The sequence below is a fragment of the Cavia porcellus genome, unplaced genomic scaffold, assembly GCF_034190915.1.
Source record: "Cavia porcellus strain 051 isolate PalLab524CR breed Dunkin Hartley unplaced genomic scaffold, mCavPor4.1 scaffold_25, whole genome shotgun sequence".
Classification (NCBI taxonomy): Eukaryota; Metazoa; Chordata; class Mammalia; order Rodentia; family Caviidae; genus Cavia; species Cavia porcellus.
Genome location: NW_026947508.1, coordinates 53,859,511 through 53,877,683, shown reverse-complemented (window position 1 = coordinate 53,877,683; position 18,173 = coordinate 53,859,511). Strand labels below are relative to the sequence as shown.

General features: G+C 37.8%; 1 protein-coding gene across 11 annotated transcripts in view; it reads right to left on the bottom strand.

Moving 5' to 3' along the window:
* Positions 1-18,173, bottom strand: part of Fggy (FGGY carbohydrate kinase domain containing) — a 511,054-nt gene that overhangs the window by 408,976 nt on the left and 83,905 nt on the right. For 10 of the 11 annotated variants that reach the window (XM_063236600.1, XM_013146222.3, XM_003464041.5 and 7 more), the window contains one exon: positions 4,462-4,550. The exons of the other annotated variant lie outside the window; for it this stretch is intronic. In XM_063236600.1, the coding sequence (XP_063092670.1) occupies positions 4,462-4,550 (89 nt within the window). The remainder of the gene's footprint in view (positions 1-4,461; positions 4,551-18,173) is intronic. 11 annotated transcript variants of the gene reach the window in all.

The following is an 18,173-nucleotide window of genomic DNA, read 5'->3' as shown; positions in this document are numbered from 1 at the left end:
CCAGGAAGCCTGAAAACAAATCTATTAGTGATTATAAAAGTGTTAAAAAGTTTTTATGAAGTTCTCAGTATCAAGTAAGTTATCCTATTAATATATTCAATCCATTCTGATTCTTTTACATATAAATCATGTGGGTGTTTTGTTAAAGTTTTGCTCTTTTTTGGTGCTGGGGACTGAACCGAGAACCTCAGATCTCATAAGCACACAATCAACTACATCCCTAAACTGGACTTCATGATATTTGTCACCAGTGACCTCAGATCTCTTTATAGAGAGAATCTGTATTTATATTTATATATATTTTGTCTAATTATACAAATTTTCATTATTTGAATTTCTGACTGTTTCTCATGTTCTAGACAGTTATCCCCTCAACAGCCAGTAAGTGGTAGAGTGCTAAGGCATTTTGTTTTAGTTCTTAAATTGCCAAATGTTGGCAACACCAGCTGCTTTAGTGGGTGGTAGCTGAGCATTTGTCAGTAGTCCCAGCACAGGGAAAAGAAAGCTACTCAATAAATGATAGTTACCACCATTGTTATTGGAAAACTAGTAGTAATTGCTTTCATTAATACAATAGAAAGAATGCAGCTGAATTACTAATCAATCCTAGGCCTGGTAGCCATTGTCTCAACAAACCGGATAAACAGAAGTAGCTGGCATATTTTGAAGAAGAAAAACAACTAAAGGGAGAAGAGGAACAATAAATACAACAGCAAGAATAAAAGGGGGAGAGGAAAGCAAAAAGAGGACAGGAAAAAAGGATTTCTTACGTTGTATCACTGCCAAAAACAAATTTGAAAGTTTTAAAACAAGGTGAAATCTAATCACTTGTTATCCTAGACTCTGCTAGAATAATAAAACAAAAAGAAAAATACCCTGTAACCTTTTTGGCACTCGTTTCACCAAAGCCACCCAAAACAATCACATGTAAGAGCCAAATGAACACCGAATTTTAACTTTTCCTTGGACAGAGGATGCCAAGTTCCTGTTCCACTGCCGGAGGGTTCTGGCATTAACCCACTCCCTTTCAGAACTGTGTTTCTCTTACTCAGAAGAAGAAACAAGTAGTGGGGACTTTCTATTTTAAGAACTTTTCATTTGTTTAAATATCATGTACTATATATTTTTTCCCAGTACCTGTAACTCTCAATAATCCCAAAAAGTCACTAGGAAAATGCAGTTTAAAGTGATAAATTATTTGTTCCAGGTTCTTACAAATGAAGACAGGTCAGTTTGACCACAAGGATTTCTCTCTTTCCACCATACAAGAAACTTAGCATAAGGATTCCCTGCCACATGTGACAGAGAAAGGCAATTTTAAAACTTTTTAAAATTTTATATTTTTAAAATGTGACATATTTGTCATACACATTGATCATGTTCATCATGGGGAATTTGTACCTGTAGATAACAGATCTTTCTTTTCCCTCCTTACCTCCCTCATTTCCTCTGCCCCTCCTCATTTACAAAAGCTTTGTTTCCAGTTTGTTCCCACTTTTTTTCCTTCAGTTCTTTTTTTTTTCCTTTCCCTAACTTCCCTCTCTCCACTGACCTCCAATGAGGTATTTACACATATGTATCTGATTTATTTCACTTAAAAATATGGTCTCAAAGTACATCCATGTACAGAGACATGACTCAAGTTTATCCTTCTTTCTGGCAGAGTATTACTCAACTGTATATACAAACATTTTCTTTATCCATTCGTCCATTGATGGGCATCTTGATTGTTTCCAAGATTTAACTATTACAAACTCTGCTGCTATAAACATGGTTGTACAAATATTGCTTTTGTGTGATACTTTTAACTCAGAATGGGAATTTTTAAAAATAACTAATTCTTTTAAAAATTATTCTCTGTAGAGTTATTAAAGCTTTCCTGGTATTTTAGATTTATACAATAACATAATAGAATGGGCACTGTCATCATCTCCATTTGCAATCAAGAAATCTCAGAAAGGTTCACCCTTTCATCTTGATCATGTAGTCTGAAATAGCAAAGGTGAAAAATTGAGATACTGAGTAAATAAAAGAGAGAGAAGACAAATGAAAGCTCAAAGTGAGCCAGAGAATGGGCAGCCACTTTGCAAGAGAAACTGGTTTTCTGGTGCCTAAGGCCTGAAAAACCTGCTTTACAGGAGAAGGAACCTGGAGGGAAGACCTTAGACCTTGCTCATAAGTATGTATAGGGTTTGGGGAAGGGAAAGGATAATTTGTACTAATGGAAATAGCAAAAGCATTATAATTACTAAAAAAGAATGGAAGAATGATGAATGGCAAATAAATCATTTCTGAGCACTAAACTTTCAGTTTCTTCAGGGTCTGAGATTGTGATACAGAAGGATGAGGTTCCCAAATATGTTCTGATTGGCCAATAAGAAGTCTCCCCATTTTAAAACCACCAAAATCCTTGGGCCTGTAACATACTTCCAGACTCTGACAGTCATGGAGCACATACAATTTTATGTATGCTCTGAAAACTGTTGTCCAAGCTAATCTGACCAATAAAGGTATTTGTTAAACACATAAATGCTCAGGTTGGTCAGGAAGCTAGCTGATTCAGTAGGTTAAAACCTATAACTCCTACAAATCTATGGTTTGTACAATGATTTGAGCAACTCTTAAAATCAGGCTAGTTTAGGAAAAATGCTATAATGGAACTCTCACAAGCTAGTAGACAGGTATAAGAAAAGTGAGACTCAAAGAAGAGAAGAAACACGCCCAGAGTCACACAGCTAGTGAGGAATATGAGTCACAGTGTGGACATCACAGTGTGTTCAAATGCCATTTCATTTAAACCCATCAGAGTGAGAGCTGTCTTCAAAAAGCCCACTCTTCTGTGTGAGAATATAGACACTAGGAAGTGGGACATTAGACACTAGGAAGTGGGAAGGTAAACATTCAGAGCCATCAGAGCAAACCAGGGAAGAAGTCAAAGCACTAGGTGTAACAACACTCCCAAAAAAGAGAAGAAAATCCAAGTTCTCCTCCATCTGTGGCTCCATTTTTGAGTCCTGAAAGACATATAGGCCAATGGCCTGCAGACACACAACTACTGCCATTGCTTTGACCAAAAGGTCCATTTAAGTAAAAATTATTAAAATGTTTCTTTCATGATTATTTAAAAAAAAAAAAAAACAGAAAGCTTCTCTTGGAAATAACTTTAGACAACGTCCCACCAAAAGAAAAATGTCCAAGACAAGGTCTTGAAGCACATGCACACACTGTCCTCCCCAGGAGTGAAAATTATTATACTGACTAATTACACTGTCTATGACAAAGCTCAGGCCATGTCTCTAGGGCTGCTCTCCCAAAAGGGATGAGTACTTAAGGCTTTCTGAGGCTGGATCCATGTATACTGGGGTCTCCTCACATTGAGACCTTTGGCTAACAGTTGTCTCACTGGAAGAGGTGGGAAAACATGAACAGCGATGCACTTGTGAAACATGCTCTACCATTTTTTCCTGGAAATCTCTGCTGTTAGACTCTCACACTACTACTCACTCACTATAAGAAAAGATCCTGCACCTATGAAATAGGACAAAGAGGAGCAGCACAGGGGAAATGGCATTGCCAGCTTCCCTTGAGCTTAAATAAGGAAAAGGGGGATGACCTGCCCCTTCTGAAGGCACTGGCTCTAAGATACGGCACCTGCCACTCTAATTTACACTGCTTTAGCTGTCTTCTGGGAATCAATCTTCTTCATTATAGGTTTATGTAATCCAATTCTAAATCCTTTGCAAATTAAGGAATCTTTTCACTCTTGTGCATCCCCTTAAGTCTAAGGTCAAGATGCCAACAGATTTGTCATCCTTAGAGATTCCAGTCCAATCTGTCTATCTACCCTCACTTGTGTCCAACCTATCTATTCTCATGTACACACTCAGTTTGTTAATTACAGCAGTGACAATTTTATATTCAGTGAGCATTCTGTAAAAATCTTTCATGTAACATATACTTTAACATTCATAATCTTCTGAAAAATGGTTGTTGTCAACACACATGCCTCAATAGTACAGGATTATTAAATCACATTGATATAAAAAGCAAACTAAACTCATATCATATATATCCCATTCAAATCAGCTTCCTTGAAAAACACATTCTGTTCTAACTTTAAGGCTGTATATAAATATTTTTCCCTTTCACTTATCATGCAAAAAGTGCCTTTGGAAAAACATTCACATTTCACTCTGGATTTCTTGTTATCTCCTTCAAATGTGTCCAGTTTTAATGAATGGTCTTTAGCTTAGAAATGCACATTCCAGGCCTCATAGGAACATTGGTGTTTGGACATATGCAATGGAAGTGGAAGATAGATTCAAGATGTTCCAAGTATGCAAAATCATATGCAGATGTACAAACAGTATGTCCAGTCAAAGACAGTTTAAAAAGAAATATATATACACAGACACCCAAGAATGGAAGGCACAAATAAAATCCGACTTATAATTAACATACCGTGCTGTGACACCTGTTGCCTTCCACGATAAAAAGTCTGGTAGATCAAAGAAATGTCCCGCCTTTTCCCAGCAAGTCTCTCTCAAGTTCTGCCAAATTAAATATATATTAGAATCAATTATGTGGGGTTTTTTCTAGTCTTCTCCCTTTCAAAAATGTTTTAAAATTTTCAAAACAAAAATATCCAACAACATCCACTGAAACATCTGTTCAATCATTAGAGGAGAGGAGGAAGGGGGCAGAGAAGAGCATGACATAAAAGCAGTACATTTATAGGAAAGAAAAATGGCAAGTATTGATCCTTCCAAAAATGGCTATAATTTCTCTTTTATCCCTCTTTGCCAACCTGCAGGAAGAGAAAGCATACTCTACAGGATGCTTCCCAGCGAATGGCAAGAGGATATGCTCTAACCATATAGAAAGACTAACACTGAAAGCCAGAAAGCTGTGGAGAAAACTGCACTAAGAAATTACTCAATGCATGTAAATGTGCTCTGCTGTGTAAAGCTGTCCACACAGAAACTAGTTCCAAAGGCAATACAAAAGATGGTCTGCTCTCAAAGAATTTCCAATCCAAGCCAAAAAGAATAGTCATATAATTAAGCCGTTATTGTAAAAATGCCCCAGATTTACTTATTTCCACATTGTAAATTGCCAGATTTTTTTCTTGCTTCTTGGCTTCTCCATTCCCTCTGCTGACTCTTTCTGGAAAACTAATTATTTATCTTACCATGATCCATGTCCTCCTGTGCCTTTGTTAATCCTACTCACTTTCCCTTAGGGAAGACTCCCAGGATCTCTTATTCTAAGATATGTCTATCACACCACCTCACAATCTGTGTAAATGTCTCTCACATAAGGACCAGGAATCTGTCAGTTGTATACCAGGATAACTGCTGTCTCTTCTCTTCATCCAAGATGCAGAAGCTATATAACACTAGTGCCTTTACTACAGGACTTTATTGGACCAGGAATGGATATGTGACCTAGCTAAGTCAATCCAAATCCATCTCCCAGAACACAAATGCAGCCACTTAACTTACACTTATCAATAGAACTGGATGTGAGATAAACTTGGAAACTATGAAGTGGCTACTTTCACAGAGCACCTGGAGGAAAAGAACACACAGAAAAAATACGACAAACATACTAGCAAAAAAAATTTCCTACCACTCAGGTAATTTTTCTAAGGCCCAGTTTCAATTACTCCAAAAGTGCCTTTAAAAAAGGACTTTATCATAAAGATGAGAGAATTTTGAGGAACTTAAATGCAACAAAGAGACAGATTCCAGTATGCGCTAGAGGACAAAAAAATAGTAGGCACTTAATCGAGTACTAAGCAAACTGCACAGTTTCTCTACCTAGCCCCTATACTGATAGAAGGATTTAGAATTAATGCCAGTTATAGTGGCATATGCCTATAATCTCAGCACTTGGAAAGTTGAGGAAGGAGGATCGCTGTTGAGTTCGGGTCAGCCTGTGAATTCAAGGCCAGCCTAAATTAGTGTGAGACCTTATTTCAAAAAAAAAATGAAAATAAAAATTGAAATGTGTAAAGGGTTTGTACATGTGTCACTTCATCAAAGCAAAATAAAAGTGTTCTAGGCGTATCAACTTCACAGACACAGCTCGGCACCACCTCAGTGTACCCTCAAATTCTGTGAGCGCTTCCTACTTGCAACTTCCTGTCACTGCTATCAGAACTCAGACATCGTAGTCCTATTAAAATAACAACATCGAAAGGTTAGGACATAAAAGTCAAAGTATTGAACTCATTCTTTGCTAACTTTGTTTGTTCCAATTATGAGTTTATATCTAGAAAGGGACTTACCCTAAGCTTCTCTTTGAATACATCTTAACATTAAATAAAGCAAAACTTAGGGAATATGCCTATCACACGTATGAATCTACAGTGACTTTTAAATATTAAAATTACACAATCACAAAATTATAACATATGAAATAATGTAAATCAAACTATCAGTGTGTATTTTGGACAGTCTCCAAAATTTGTTTGTGGTTGTAGCAATCCGTGGTCAGGAAGCAGAAAAGGCAAGCTCCCTTCAAGAGTTCCAGCCAATCCAAGGCCAGCCACCAGGTAAGAACCAGCCAACCACTACAGCAACAACTAGTTCTTCCAGCCAAAGCCAAACCACCTTCCCAGACTGAGAAAACAACTTCTTCAATCAGAATAGTATAGGGTCACTAAAGATCTTGCACAATGACAGAATTTAGGCTGTAGCAACAAAAACAAATGGTATGGAGACCAAGTAGAACATCTCCAAGAGAACCTTAGCACTTTTATGAAAGAGAACACTAAAGAGTGGAGGAATGAGGGATCCAGAGTATCCTTTCTTCCTGAGACCACACCAAGTTCATCAAGCAAAATCAGAGATCTCAGTAAACCTCTCTATAAGGTAAGGAACAAAAAAAACCCAACATGTTTTTAGATGTACAAGATATCCTTCAAGAAGGCACATGGTCTCAAAAGAGAAGTGAGCAGTGTTCCCCAATTTCTTTATAAAAACAAAGTCGGAAGACTAGCCAGCAGAGAGAGGAAAAGAGTTTTGAGATGCTGACCAGCTAACCATGAGGGTCTCAGGCAGTGTGTCTATCAGGCTATATAAATTAGAGGGGTTTTGCCAATAAGTGCCTGATTAGCTCCTCAGAGTAGACTTTTTACCCTTTTCTGTAGGTATATCTCTGTACTTTCTCGTCTGCCACCAATGCAACCTTAGCCAAGGGCCTCAACCTTGCTAAGTTAATTCTATTCTTGAAACTACTGGATCCTCTATTTCCTTAACAATCATGTTTCATGTGCCTCAATTCATGTGATTAAGTGGTTCAGAGGTGTCAAGCAAAACATAATAACACTATCATATCAAGCAGCAAGAACTGAAGTCAGACCCAGGGGTTTAGCCCACGTCATACAGGGAGTATATTTGAATGTGAGTGTTTTTCCCTTTGCTGTGCTCACATAACTACCCTGATGTCCCTCTTTCTGGCAGAGCTATCGGTAGGGCCTTCTGGGACTATGACTATGGAAACTACTGCCAATCTTTACACCAGATACAAACAAACAAAAGCCCTTCCAAACACAATCTCAAAATTTCAGCGATTACAGTTTCAGGCAATTTGCTTCATTTCCATGTACCTAACAACATCTGTGCACAAATGGAGTATGGGTTATAACAGAGAAGGCAGAGAAATCACTCAACTCAAGCCATCATTTGTGCATCATGTGCTAGCTTAGTCCAATTCAAACTAGGATCTCACTGCGCTGAATGAGTTAAGTTTTTCTGTCTTCTAGTTACCAAGCAATCAACAAAAACCAACTGTTTCAAGAAATAAAGAATCAGCACTGATTTGGGGTGTACATCTTGGCACTGTAAGTTTCTACATATCAATAGTAATCCTTTGAGTTAAGCAACCCTCAGCTCATAAACAACTAGAGACACTAGCTTTAAAAAAAAGAACTGTTTACTACTTCATAAAACCACAGCATTTCTTGGAGTGAGGCTACTGCTCAAAGCTCACACTGCTGCAGATCTCAGTAGAGGGTTGGGATAATTACCTCTAAGATTCAAGCCCTGTATCAACTACCCTCACCAGCCACCAGGCAGAACTAAGGAGGCTTCACCTCTTCCCTCCAATGCAATGTGCTGGGAAGTTGTCATGTTTGTGCTGCTTCTTGACACCCTGGAAACTAGTGAGAGAAATGAGGAAGCTACTGCAACAGCACTAGGGTGCAGGAACAACATGAGAAAACATAAGTCCCTCATTAAACAAGTCACGAAGCATATATACTGCAAAGCAATTCTAGCTGGCCTGCTGGTAGTGTGTAGTTAAAACAAGGGGAACAGAGCTCCCTAGTTCTACCTTTCATAAATGATTCTACTTGTACATTTCAACTATTCATGAACAACATTCCTTTCAGAACAACATCCCATTCTATGTTCAAGATTCCAAATTAAGGCACTGCATAATCTAGTGAGGAAAGATGTTTCAGAAGAAACTTAATCTTTGCTGTCAATCTCAAAAGAAAAATGATGCTGAACCCACAGAGTAGATTCTAAACTATGATTAGAAACTTTCTAGAAATGAATAAAACAACTACTATGTTCCAAATCCCTATCCATAGAGACAGAGACCAAACCCTGGGACACAAGAGCTATCTTTTTAAAATTTTAAGACTTACCATTCTACTCATTTGTTCAAAAATTATTCATTAGCTCCTCATGGACTCCAGCTACATTTTAATTCCTTAGCATGGCTCTTAGTACTTATAACAACCAGACTCTAGTGGGGCCATTTTGTTAACACAACTACTTCCTGCACACACCTCCCAAGACCTCTCTGCCAACACTTCCACTCTATCCTCACCTCTATTCCTTCACACCCAAACACATTAGGCTCTTACGTATTTCCATGTCTCTGTTTAGGTTTCTGCCTCTACTTGGACTGACTGTCTCACCTTTTGCCTGATCACATTTCTACCCTTGACTCAAATTCAGCTCAGATGCAACCTTTTCTAGGAGTCCTTCTATCCCATAGTGTTCAGAAAATTATGTTTATGTACCTAAATCTTCCTCAAAGTGACAAACTGGAAGGCAAAAGATGAGTCATGAAAAAAAATGCAAAAAGCTTCAGGAGGTATAATGAAATTTAAAGTCAGGCCCTTAAAGAAAGCTACTATGAAGCTGGAGAAAAATGTGTTTCAAGGAAAAGTAGTATTAAAATGATGTATGACAATAATGTAATGAGTTTGATACCAAGATTTTGTGAGTCAGCCTCATAACTTTATTGTAATATTTTTGTGTGGTCATATATATGCCTCACTGAGTAATTATAGACAGGGTTCAGGGCAGGGAAAGGGCTTGGGATTGGAAAATACAACAGGATTCATGGTAGAGATTTGAGCTGAATCCTAAAGGTCAAATAAAATAAATACCTCTGCTACTACTGAGAATCACAAAAGCCACAAACATCTGAATTGACAAGACACATTATCCCCAATGGGGAAGAATTTAATTGTGCTATCACATAATTTATTTATAAAATGAAATACTTCCATTGTATAAATGATTTTCAAAAACTGGATTAAATTGGATTTATATGTATTCCTCCCCCACATCTCCTGGAGGTCTACTGTTATAGAGAAAAGTAGATTTATTATCCACATGCCAGTTGACTTTAGACCATAAGAATGTTATCTTGTGGATGACAACTGATCAGACTCAGCAAAGCAGACTCTACTCAGGAGTGTGACACTACCATGCATATTCAACGTGCTGCAGTATGTGGGGTCTAGGAATGTCAGAGTCTAGCAGATCTGAGTTTGATTGCTGTCTTGTCCATTTCTCAGATGTGTAGCTTTAGAAAAATCAGTATCTCTAAACCCCAGTTTCCACAGATGCTGCACTGCTAGCATGTACCTTAAAGGATGCAGGAACAATAAATAAAATAAGTCAGTAAGATTTACTCATTACTGCTACAGACCTTGACATTTTTCAAAGCAGTTTTACATCTATGATCTCATCTGAACTATATCATTCCTTATGGTAGGGAGGGCGAAAAATTATAAACCTAACCTTGCAGATTAAGAAACTAATGCCCAGAAAGAGATCATGATTGTCTCAACATCACATGACAGACAAATGGAAAGTCAAACTAAACTGTGTATCTCTAAGCCCTGTACTACTTCTAGCTTCTGGTTCTCTAAAGCATAAAAAAATGCAGAACCAGATAGACAAGAAAGATGCCACAGTAAGCCAGACAACTCAATTCTGTGATGCTGGATTATCTGTGGAGGCAGGAAGACCTAATGTGAAGGGCAGGCTTCAAGAAGAGTAAGGTCTTGAAATGGACTCAGAAGTAGATGTGGACAAGCACAAAAGTAAAGATGTCATCTTTAACATCTCATCCCTACTTTCCTGTCTCGTTCATGACCTTGTTTTCTTTCATGAATCTTTACAGGGTGAGTCTCCCCAGGCTTTGTGCCCCAGTCAAATGCTCTTCTCTGTTCATATGCTTCCTGGGAAATTTCAATTACTCCTACGATATCTGCCATATGTCAAAGTTCAACTGAGATGCTCCTCTGAGACATGCCTCTTGCATGTGTCTATGCCTCTAACTCAGCATGTCCAAGACAGACTATCTTCCATCAAATGGCTTTGTTTTATGTTGACTGGTCCATCTACCAAGGAAATTATCTATTTCTTTTTGCCACTCATTCTTCACATCTAATTATCCTTCTAATTTAAATTAAAAGTCAATTCATGAAGAAGTTCATACCCGGTATAAGTCAGAACTCTACTGAAACAGAAGCAGCATCATACATGTGTGTTAAAAGGCACAGATGGCTACACCATTTAAGACACAACTCCAGCATTGCTCACTCCATGAAATTATTCCTAGCTGCCCTACATGAGCTGGTTGTTTCCATGCTATGGCTTCATAAAACTGCAAATAGCTCCATTACTACCCTTATCATCATCTGTGCACATGTCTGTCCCTCTCAGTAGATTGAAAGTTCTGAGGAGGCAGGGGCTGTGTTTTTTCTAAACTCTCCTCCTAGGATCCCACATTGTAACTGATGTATATATGATAAATAACATTAACTGAATGAACAAATAAATGAATGAATGAGCAGAGATGTACAAGCTAAATGAGAGTATGTGGGAATGAAAATAGGGAATGAACAGATAAATGAATGAGGTTATAAGAACTATCCCAGTTGCTCTTTTTTCACTCAGAGTAATGGCTTTTCTTAATCTGTTTCAAGAGCAGAGATGTATTCTAGCCAAGACTGACTGCCAGGAAGATAAATTTCTCCTGTTAGGGTGAACAGGTCCTTTGGAGAAGTTTCATTTTAATTGGAAAATGGATCCATTCACTTCCTGGCTTGGACTCCTGGGTCAGTACGGCACTACCGTACAGCAGCCAAGCACCAAGAGAGAGAGGGATTGTGGCAGGAAGAACATTTCATCCAGTTAGATGCTTTAGGACATCTGAGGACAGCCCTCTGTCAGTTCCAAACCGGCTCAAACAGATGCCTCTCCTGTCATCTCCCAAATATCCTTCAAAGCAAAATTTATTCATACACATCCCATAAAAACTGGGTGACAGTTTTACTATACCAATGTCATTTCTTTAGGACGTTCTTGGCTATGTGCACCTGCCTATTCATTTAAGTACCTGTTGCAGGGTTCCACTGTCATTTCCTACTGGGTAGGAACAAGGGCCATGACTGAGAACTTCCTTCATAGCATTAGCATCAGATGAGAATGTCATAGCCATTTCCTTACGATGAATCTAATGTTTCAGAAAATATCCCATCAAGGAACAGGTTTTGAATCTTTTGTCAAGGATCCCTGGGGAGGGTACTGAATTCTACAGGGCCTTTGTCACTAGCCAGTACAGTCCTGCCTTTCATCCCTTTACCCCTGCAGTCTTAGCCTACATCTGGCCACAACCCAGGGCTGACAGACATGTGTTGCATGGTCAAAAAATACTTCATTTGAAAAATACTGCATGTTAACTCTAATACAAATCAATATATTGTACTCCCCCACAATGAGCTAAAAAGTCAAGCAGGAAAGACAGAGGCCCAAATACAATGTGAGAAGAGCAATGACTGCAGAAGACACTAACACTAACCGGTGGTACACCAGCACAGCAAGTATAACCTCACTCAACTGAATCCAACTGCAACGAGCATGTCACATTGTCATAAATGAACAAGATGAGATCTGAAGGCATTATATGACTACTGGTCAGAAAAAACATAACCAACCAGTAGGAAAACCAAGGTTTAAACTAAGGTGAGTCAGACTCTAAAAAAGGAAAAATGTGGCACAACTGGCATATTTAAGTAATAAAAAGAACAGTTATTAGGAAGTGCTCACTATGTCAGCTGGGTGCTGATCTACACAATTTACAGTACACACATTTGCTCAATTGATCTCTTAATATCCCTGCAGCATGGTTCCATTAGGATCTTTAGTAATTACTACAGGGTGTGGAAACCGCAGAGCAGTTAAGTAGCTCACCCAAGGCTGCTGTAAGGTACAACAGTTGGGATATACACCCTTGTTGTATGGCTCTGGAGAAGCAGTAGCAGACTATGCAAATGTTATTGCACTTCTAGAATTGCCACAGCATCTATTAGTTTGGAGAATCTGGACTACGGAGGTGCTGAGAGGAAGGCCTAGAGCCAGTCACAAAATCCCCATTCGATATTTCAAGTTATTTTTTGGCTAGGTGATGCAAAGAATCAACCCATAAGAAACATTAAGGAGAAATGTATAAGTAGTACAGAGAAATTCACAAACTACAGATTCTGTGTCGTCTTAAGGAAAAGATATCCCTTGCGTTCCTGCACGAAGAAAGGATGAAAAGATTCACTTTGGAGCCAGTACTCAGTGGAGACTTGGAGAGAAGGCAAAGATTAAGAAATGTAAGATGGGGATGGTAGCAGTGGGCTGTGGCAGGTACCTGAACAACAGTGTAAACTCTACAACATCAGTGCCATCCATGAGGATGTCAGCCTGAGCCATGTGTTAGAGAGACAAAGAGCTGTAAATCCAGATTTGGTTTAGATGCTCATGTCACAAAGAAATGGGAGCCACATCAATTGTTAAGCAGAAGGTGATTATTGTGAATACCATTTTAGGAACAGTAAGGCAGAAACAATCTGAGGACAATTCTGCAAAGAGGAGAAGTTGAAGGCAGAAGGTCAAGTTTCCACTTAAATTTCTGACAAAGAAAAGAGAAAGACAAAAGGGAAGAAAAAACAAAATGAACATAAAAAAGAAGCTGACTAGTAGAAAAAAAATGAAATAATAAAGACTAAGAAGAGAAAGAGAGGGAACATAAAGCCAAAAGATATGCAAAGAAACAAATGGAAAATAGGTGAAATGGAAAAATAGATTAGCATGAAACATGAATAAAATGACAAAGACAGGGAACGGAAGTGAGACAATGAAAGAAAACTTTAAATGTGTTGAAAACAATGGCCTAATCATGACAATGTCCTGGACAAGACAAAGTAAGGAGAAGGAAGGGCAGCGACTAGCCTCACTCTGGCTCTCCTCTGTACAGGGCCTCTCGTTTAGAGATGAAGTCATGGTTAATGTCACTGCCTCTGAGTCACACACCCCACAAGGAGAGGAGAGAGGGCTTTGTCTGGTATTCATTCCCACTCCGGTGGAGAAAAAGAGTTCATTCACTGCTTTCATTCTCAGGGGCACCTTCTAGTCTGGAGATGACTGGGAGATGGACAGCATCAGTCTGCACAGGAAGACTGTGCAGCCATGTACATGGTCGTGGTTCATCTACTAGCCTCTAACGTGTGGGTATTTGTGAAGATGATCAGAAAAGGTATGACAAGAAATGTCTAGCTTTTCCTTGACAGTGACCAATGGCAACATCCCAAGATGAAATACCATAATAAGCACTGCTGAGTACATAAAAAGGCGAGCTAGGCTGCTGTCATACACTGTGCCTTCAGTTATAGCTGCAGTACAGTGGAAGACCAGCTGCCTCACGCTGACACAATACTCTTATTTATTTAAGAGAAAAAGAGACACAGAAAGAAACACAAAAAGCAAAAGAGACAAACAAACAATAACAATAACAAACCCAAAACAATAAAAGTATAAGTTTTCAAAATAAGATAGGAATTTAACACTAGTAATATTGCATATTGTTAACTTCAAAAGGGTTGCTTAGGTTACCAGAAATAGACACACAAAATTGATCATATGAGTATTAACGTTCCTTCCCAAGAACTAATAGAATTAGTAGCATAGCAATCTTAGCAGGCATAAGTATATATGTGTGTGAATACACACACACACACACACACACACACACACACACACACAATTTATGTCTTTTTAAAATTTTTCCTTCCTTCTTTCCTCCTTTCCCCTATCCCAGTTATTTTTCCTCTGAGTAGTTTCTTACCCTTACAAAATATTTATTGTAGACTTTGGATTATATTTGCTCTTTCAATTTTTACACTAGGGAGACAATATGACATTTACACTTGTGAGTTTGATTTATTTCACTTATCAGTATGGTCTCAAGTTATGCCCATTTACATATAAAAGCCTCAATGCAATCTTTCTTTATAGCTGAGTAGTACTCCACTGTATAAAAATACCACATCTTTTTTATCCATTCCTCAGTTGATGAGTATTTGGATTGTTTACAAGATTTGGTTATTACAAATTGTGCTGCTATAAACATGGGTGCAGATATATCACTGCGGTACAATGTTTTAAATTCTTCTGGAAAAATGCCCATACACAGGATACCTAGGTCAAATGGACCCTCTAATCCTAGCTTTTTGGGGAATCTCCACACTGATTCCCACAGTTGTTGCACCAGCATACATTCTAACCAAAAGTGAAAAAAAGTTCCTTTTCCCCCACAGCCTCTCCAGCATTTGTTAATGGTTGATATCTCTATCTTGGCCATTCTTTCTGGAATGAGATGGAATCTCAGTGTTGTTCTAACTTGCATCTCTCTAATGATCAATGTGCTGAACATCTTTTCACATATTTATTTGCCATTTGTATTTCATCATCTGAGAAGTAAGTATTCATCTCAGATGCCCATTTTGGATTGGGTCCTTGAATTTTGGAGGCCTGATTTTTTAAAATTTTTTATATGTTCTAGACAGAAGCCCTTTGTCTAAGGGACAGTTGGCTAAGATATTTTCCCAATTCATGGTTTTTTTTTTTTCACTCAGAGATTTCTTTAGACATGCAAAAACTTTTTAATAAGATGAGATCCCAGTTATTGATTTTGGGAAGTATTTTCCATGCAGTTTGGTTTTTGGTCATGAACTCTCTGACAACTCCTATGTCATCAAGATTACTACCTACTTTGTCTTCCAACAAATTTGGTGTTTGTGTCTTAATATTTAGATCTTCGATCCATTTTCACTTTAGCACATGGTGATAGACATGGGTCTCATTTTAGCTTTTGCCTTATGGAAAGCCAGTTTTTCCACCACCACTTATTAAAGAGACTATCTTTAGAGACCAGTGAACTCATTTGGTCTCTTTGTTGAAAATGAGGTGGCTGAGTATGTTTGTAGTTGTGACTGTTACTCCTAATCTATAACTTATTGAAACTTGTGGGACACAATGAAAGAAGTCCTCAGAGGGAAATTTAAAGTGGTAAATTCCAACATCAAGAAAATGGAACAAACACAAATAAACAACCTAATGCTGCATCTCACACTTCTAGAAAAAGAAGAACAGTGCAAAGAATGGAGAAAATGATAAAGATCAAAGCAGAAATCAACATAATTGAAACTAAGAAATAACACAATTAATGAATCAAAGAGTTAGTTCTTTGAAAGAATAAATAAAGTTGATAAACTCTTAGCCAAACTTATCAAAAAGAGGAAAGAAAAGGATGAAATCAATACAGACTACAGAAGATCATCAATACCTACTTAAAAAGCCATTACTCTCGTAAGTTTGATAACACAGAAGAAATGGATAGATTCCTAGAAACATATGAATTACCAAAGCTGGATCAAGAAGACATAAAACTACTGAATAACGCAATTTCAGTTAATGAAATTGAAAATGTAGTACCTTACCAACAAAGAAAAGCCCAGGTCCTAATGAATTAACTGCTGAATTTCACAAGAATTCAGGAAGACTTATTGCCAACACTCTTCAAACTCTTCAATGAAACTGAAAGGGAAGAAAGCTTCCCTAACTCATTTCTGGAAGCAAGTATTACCCTAAATAAAACTAGAGAAAGACCCAACTAAAGAAGAGATCCACAGGCCAATCTCCCTAATAAACATAGATACAAAAATCTTCAATAAAATACTGGCAAACAGAATACAACAAATCATCAAGAAGATTATACATCCTGATCAAGCAGAATTCATCCCAAGAAGGCAAGAGTAGTTCGACATATACAAATCAATAAATGTAATACATGGTATCAACAGAGCCAAAGACAAGAATCACATAATCTTATCAGTAGATGCAGAAAAGACTTTTGACAAAATTCAACATTCGCTCATGATAAAACCCTATGGGAAATAGGATATTCCAATCTGAAAAGCCATGAATGATAAACCAACAGCCAACATCTTACTAAATGGACAAAACCTGAAAACTTGTAACCTAAAATCAGGAGCAGGACAAGAATGTCCACTATCACCACTCCTATTCAATATAGTTCTGGAAACATTAGCCAAAGCAATTAGAAAAGAGAGAAATAAAAGGAATACATTGGAAAGGAAGAAGTTAAATTATCATTATTTGCAGATAACATGATACTCTACACAGAAGAACCCCAATCTCCACTGAAAAACTTCTAGATGTAATAACCAAATTCAGTAATGTAGTTGGATACAAAATCAACACTCAATCAATAACATTCCTATACACAAACAACAAACTCTACAAGAGAGAAATAAGGAAAACCACACTTTTCACTATAGCATACAAAAAGATGAAATACTTAGGAATCAATCTAACAAAGGAAGTAAAAGATCTATACATTGAAAATTACAGTACTCTGAAAAAGAAATTGAAGAGGATCTCAGAAAATGGAAAAACATTCCCTGTTCATGGATAGGAAGAACAAACATTTAATGCAATTCCAATCAAATTAGCATACCTCACAGATCTAGAGAAATTGTTCCTAAAATTCATCTGGAACCAGAAGAGACCTAGAATAGCAAAGGCAATTCTGGACAATAAGACAAGGCAGGAAGCATCACAATCCCCAACTTGAAATTATACTACAAAGCTACTGTGATAGCATTAGCATGGTACTGGAATAAAAGCAGACCTGAAGACACTGATACTCCTTGAAAATGACCTTACCCAAGTGTCTATGACCTAACTCCAAGTTCTCCACTGGTCCAGCAGCCTATTGACCTGCAAACACTAAGTGAGCTATACTTCTAGAGTAATCCAATTTATATTCCACTTATGCTACTGTGACTTTATCTCTCATCTCCCTCCTAAAATGAGGACAGCAATTCCATTCCATTTACTGCTATATTCCTAATAATAAAGTAGCTAAAATAAATGTTTAATAAATATTTGCTAATAAATGAAAATCTGTGAACAACTCTAGCATAGAATTATGTTGGTTGACAAAAAAGATACAGATAACAATGGCAGTGAAAACACTATGGAAACATTTGCTGGAGTAGCTCAGGAGTAGTTCCCTCATTCTCCACTTCATGAGCTATGGCAAGAGTACACTAAAGCTAGGCTTGAGGAAGAACCAAAATTTGACCACTGGTAGCTACAGGAAGTGAGCCTCTCTCAGCTTGTTCCCATCTGCTCAAACAGGAATCTCCTGAGAAGTCCGTGTTCAACTACTTAAACTTTGTTTTGGCAGCCCGTATCCAAAGTTGTCTCTAGGTTGATCTTCTCATGGTTTCCAAGCCTCTGTTTTAAGGAGGTCAAAGTTAAGTATACATTTATTTTCTACAGTGATTTGTTCCATCAAATCATTTTACAGATTGATTTGTTTCCAATGTTGTGATTTGACTAAGTGTTCCCCAAAGGTCCACACAGGGAAGGCTTGTTTGCCAGCCTAAGGAACTACTGCAAGGTCATGGAATCTTCAGTGAGGCCTGGTGGGAAGATGTTAAGTGACTGGTGACTTGACTTTGTAGCCATAGTAGGATCCCAGCCCCTTCCTTTTTCTTT